Here is a 5585-nt window from a genome sequence, read left to right on the forward strand (position 1 = left end):
GTTCTACCTAGTTTTTATAGTATTGTAAGTGGGAAGTACAGAAGTAAAAATTGCAATTAGGTGCCCTTTACCACTATTGGTTATAGTCATATGTCCTTTAACATGATAGGACCATGTTCAATTTGCAAGCAATACATCATTTTGGAGAAAACAAAATTTACAAGTCAACACAATGGTAGAAAGATGCCTCTTTACATATTAAAAGGCATTCCTATATTTTCTAGTGTTTATCTGCCATCTCTCTGTCCAGAGTCACACTTATTAACCATATGCATTTACATAGGAGAGGTAGTTTCCTGGGGACAAATGCCCGCAAATGGCTCATTACTATAAGAAAAGGTTTATTTTGGCTTTTCTCTTCCTGCACCTGGCTAGCCATTCACCTCTTTCCCCACAGGTGTGGAGGAATGTCTGGGAATCCATGTTTTCCTCCCCTTTGCATTCACAATACAATGCCAAGGGCCATCCTGGTTTTATGCCAATCACACAGCACAGAGATTATTCTCAAAATTTCTCTGCACACCTTAACCCAAATTAATAAAGTGTTCTTTAAGCCTCTTAAAATATTAATATTGATTCTGTAGCTTTTGGTACTTTACAACACCTGCGGTTGAGGTGGCACAGTGGCTCCTCAAATTATCCAAGAGTTTCTTAAAGCAATTGCCATGGCCAGAAAATTGTTATACAATTTTATTATAGTAATCAATACGCTATCACTTTCTTTTGATCATCTTACCTATCATCAGAAATCTGTAAAGCTTAATTTTTCACCCAGATTTCAGAAAAACCTTTTCATTCAATGGGCACCTTTAACAGATCATTTAAATAAGACTTTACCCTAACACATGCTAAGTAAAATGTAAAATTCTTAGCCTGGCCTTCTAGAATTTCTACCATTCAACTAGGAGTATCTTTCCAATCTTTTCCCCAGCTTTTTTCCTTCATTGCATCCTAAAGTACTCACCAAAATAAACTTACCAGAAAGGATCCACATAATTCTTGCTCCTTAAATACATCTGCATTTTAATCCCATGTCCATATCCTATCATGAAAAATTCAACTCAAAGGTGTTTTCATGAAAAGAGAACTTGCTTTTCTGGACTGTGTAGCAAAAGGAACATGGAATGATATTGGACACACCTTGGTATCAGTATGAGCTTTATCACTTAATAGTATGTAAAAATCACAGGCAAGTTATTGAATTTCTGAATTTCAGTTCTTCCATTTGTGGGAGACCCCATTACTGGCCTAAACAACATTCAATGAATTCTGCCATTCTTGCCTACTAAAACAGTCTTTCTCGGGGTGGTGATGTGCCCAGATTTTTTAAAAGAACTATTTCCTAGCATCCCTTGCACAAGGACGGTCATACAACAATTCTAACCAATGAGATAAAAGTGGAAGATGCTGATGAATTTTCTAAGACCTTTGGCTCACTCACCTAGCACAGACTTTTTGCCCATTCCATTCTCCCTATCTGAACTCTGATCAACACTGGAGGTGGAGCAACCATCAGTAGACACAGGGCAGTAACTATGTAGATGAAAGCCACATGTTAAAGATGATTTCATGAAAATTAAACTAGTCTGGGTTCCTGATGGCAACAGGGAACCACCATAACAGCTCCTATGATCTTAATATGGGTTAACTCATTAAATCTTCTTAACAATTCATTTAGGTAGTTACTGCTATTCCCTCAGATAAAAAAATATGAAGAGGCCCTGGCCGGTTGGCTCAGTGGTGGAGCGTCGACCTGGTGTGCGGGAGTCCCGGGTTCGATTCCCAGCCAGGGCACACAGAAGAAATGCCCATCTGCTTCTCCACCCCTCCCCCTCTCCTTCCTCTCTGTCTCGCTCTTTCCATTCCACAGCCGAGGCTCCATTGGAGCAAGGATGGCCTGGGCGCTGAGGATGGCTCTATGGCCTCTGCCTCAGGCGCTGGAATGGCTCTGGATGCAACAGAGCGATGCCCCAGATGGGCAGAGCATCGCCCCCTGGTGGGCATGTCGGGTGGATCCTGGTCAGGCACATGCGGGAGTCTGTCTGACTGCCTCCCCATTTCCAGCTTCGGAAAAATGAAAAAAAAAAAAAAATGAACTGAAAGTCTAAGTGATTTGTTCCAAGGTACACAGTTAATAAAGAGGACATAAGATTTATATCCTAGTTTGTCTGACTTCAGAGTACATGCTCTTAACCACAAGTCCAACCTACAATATTAAGAAACCACTTACTGCCTGACCAGGCGGTGGCGCAGTGGATAGTGCATTGGACTGGGATGCAGAGGACCCAGGTTCGAGACTCCGAGCTCGCCAGCTTGAGCACGGGCTCATCTGGTTTGAGCAAAGGCTCACCAGCTTGGACCCAAGGTCACTGGCTCGAGCAAGGGGTTACTCGGTCTGCTGAAGGCCCCCGGTCAAGGCACATATGAGAAAGCAATCAATGAACAACTAAGGTGTCGCAAAGAAAAACTGATGATTGATACTTCTCATCTCTCTCCGTTCCTTCTGTCTGTCCCTGTTTATCCCTCTCTCTGACTCTCTCTCTGTCCCTGAAAACAAACAAACAAACAAAAAAACCACTTACTTGAGATGGAGCGCGCCCTGCCGAGCAGCCATGGCCACGGGGACCGCAGCAGGTGGTGGCACTCGGTGAGGCTTGTGGCGCCCCCTCTGGGGGGATGGAACGTGGCTTGGTGGGCAAGCAGTGCCTTCATCCAAGGCTGGAATGGTGGTGGCAGCGGAGGTTGGTGCCTGCGTTCTGAAGCCCGAGAGGAGCCACAATGTAGATGCCGCGGCTGCCTCCCACATGCACAAAGCAGGGTCATCAGAAGCCTCTCCATTCAAAAGATGATAATAGGCCCTGGCCGGTTGGCTCAGTGGTAGAGCGTCGGCCTGGCGTGCAGAGGTCCCGGGTTCGATTCCTGGCCAGGGCACACAGGAGAGGCGCCCATCTGCTTTTCTACCCCTCCCCCTTTCCTTCCTCTCTGTCTCTCTTCCCCTCCCGCAGCCAAGGCTCCATTGGAGCAAAGATGGCCCGGGCGCTGGGGATGGCTCCTTGGCCTCTGCCCCAGGCGCTAGAGTGGCTCTGGATGCAACAGAGCGACGCCCCGGATGGGCAGAGCATCGCCCCTGGTGGGCGTGCCGGGTGGATCCCGGGCGGGCGCATGCGGGAGTCTGTCTGCTGCCTCCCCGTTTCCAGCTTCAGAAAAAAGAAAAAAAAAAGATGATAATACTGAAAAACACTACCCAGTGACAGTGGATCTTTGGCGTATGAAGAAAGCCTTTAAAGTCATGAACGAATTAAGAAGTCAAAATTTGCTGTGTGACATCACAATTGTGGCTGAAGACGTGGAAATCTCTGCTCATAGAGTGGTGCTGTCCTCCTGCAGTCCTTATTTTCTTTTTTTTTTTTTTTTTTTTTATTTTCTTTTTTTTTTTCATTTTTCTGAAGCTGGAAACGGGGAGAGACAGTCAGACAGACTCCCGCATGCGCCCGACCGGGATCCACCCGGCACGCCCACCATGGGGCGACGCTCTGCCCACCAGGGGGCGATGCTCTGCCCATCCTGGGCGTCGCCATATTGCGACCAGAGCCACTCTAGCGCCTGGGGCAGAGGCCACAGAGCCATCCCCAGCGCCCGGGCCATCTTTGCTCCAATGGAGCCTTGGCTGCGGGAGGGGAAGAGAGAGACAGAGAGGAAAGTGCGGCGGAGGGGTGGAGAAGCAAATGGGCGCTTCTCCTGTGTGCCCTGGCCGGGAATCGAACCCGGGTCCTCCGCACGCTAGGCCGACGCTCTACCGCTGAGCCAACCGGCCAGGGCCGCAGTCCTTATTTTCATGCCATGTTTACAGGTGAGATGAGTGAGAGTCGAGCAGAGAGAGTTCGAATAAAAAAGGTAGATGGCTGGACCCTGAGGATGCTGATTGATTATGTTTACACTGTAGAAATCCAGATTACAGAAGAAAATGTACAGGTGCTTCTCCCAGCTGCCAGTCTGTTACAGTTGCAGGATGTGAAGAAGACTTGCTGTGAATTTTTGGAATCTCAGCTTCACCCTGTCAACTGCTTAGGAGTCCGGGCTTTTGCTTATATACATGCGTGCACTGACCTCCTAAACAAGGCCAACACCTGTATGCACAGCTACATTTTGCAGACGTCATACTTAGTGAAGAATTTCTCAATCTCGGCATTGAGCAAGTGTGCAGCTTAATCTCAAGTGACAAACTTACCATATCCTCAGAAAAGAAGGTATTTGAAGCAGTAATAGCTTGGGTGAACCATGGCAAGGATGTAAGGCAGGAATTTATGGCTCGGCTGATGGAACATGTACGGTTGGTTACCTTTGCTCCCTTGGAAATATTTAGTTCAGAGGAAGCATTGGTCAAGAACAGCAGTGCTTGCAAAGATTACCTCATTGAAGCCATGAATTATCATCTCCTGCCAACAGAGCAGCGTATATTAATGAAGAGTGTCCAGACCCAACCGAGGACATCCATGAACCTTCCCAAATTGATGGTGGTGGTTGGGGGCCAAGCACCAAAGGCTATCAGAAGTGTGGAATGCTACGACTTTAAAGAAGAAAGGTGGCACCAACTAGCAGAACTGCCTTCTAGGAGATGCAGGACAGGGATAGTCTATATGGCCGGGCTGGTCTTTGCTGTTGGTGGCTTTAATGGTTCGTTACGAGTCCACACTGTAGATTCCTACGACCCCGTGAAAGATCAGTGGCCCAGAGTTGCTAACATGCGAGACCGGAGAAGCACTTTGGGGGCTGCTGTATTAAATGGATTGTTATATGCTGTGGGAGGCTTTGATGGGAGTACAAGTTTGTCATCTGTGGAAGCATATAACATAAAGTCTAATGAGTGGTTTCACATGGCTCCCATGAATAGGAGGAGCAGTGTTGGAGTAGGTGTTGTTGGAGGTTTGCTGTATGCTGTAGGGGGCTATGACAGAGCTTCTTGTCAGTGTCTGAGCTTGGTGGAATGCTATAATGCTACAATAAACAAGTGGACCTATATAACAGAAATGAATACCAAGCGGAGTGAAGCAGGTGTTGGTGTGTTAAGCAACTTACTATATGCTGTAGGGGGTCATGATGGCCCTTCAGTATAAACAAGTGTTGAATCTATGATCCCACCATCAATACCTGGTGGCAGGTGGCAAATATGAACATGTGCAGAAGAAGTGCAAGAGTTTGTTCCGTCAATGGTTTGTTATATGTAGTTGGAGGACATGATGGTTCCTGTAACTTGGCATCAGTAGAGTATTATAACCAAACAACCGATAAATGGATAGTTGTGTCATCTTGTATGAGCACAGGGAGAAGTTATGCAGGAGTCACAGTTATTGATAAACCATTATGAGCCTAAAGGACATTTTTAGCATATTTATACACGAGAAACAGACTTCAACAAGTGTTTCTGAAGTGACTGAGAATCTAGCACTTCTCCACTTGGAGCTGCACTTTAAAGTCTCCGCAGAAGATAAGATTGTCTGCCTTTATAGGCCTCAGATTCCGAAGATTATTTTTGGTAGATGCACCATTTAGGCTTTTTCTGCAATAAGCAGCAGCTGACTGAATTT

The 5585-nt window shown here is 46.4% G+C and overlaps 1 protein-coding gene across 1 annotated transcript; it reads left to right on the forward strand.

The window, feature by feature from the left end:
- Window positions 1-3178: 3178 nt before the first annotated feature.
- LOC136378257 (kelch-like protein 2) lies at window positions 3179-5365 on the forward strand. The gene is given in 4 exon segments (XM_066344900.1): window positions 3179-3399; window positions 3837-4128; window positions 4131-5124; window positions 5127-5365. Coding segments are annotated over 4 exon segments (1656 nt in total). The 5' UTR covers window positions 3179-3268.
- The last annotated feature ends 220 nt before the right edge of the window (window positions 5366-5585 follow it).

Source organism: Saccopteryx leptura, chromosome 7 (assembly GCF_036850995.1).
Source record: "Saccopteryx leptura isolate mSacLep1 chromosome 7, mSacLep1_pri_phased_curated, whole genome shotgun sequence".
NCBI lineage: Eukaryota > Metazoa > Chordata > Mammalia > Chiroptera > Emballonuridae > Saccopteryx > Saccopteryx leptura.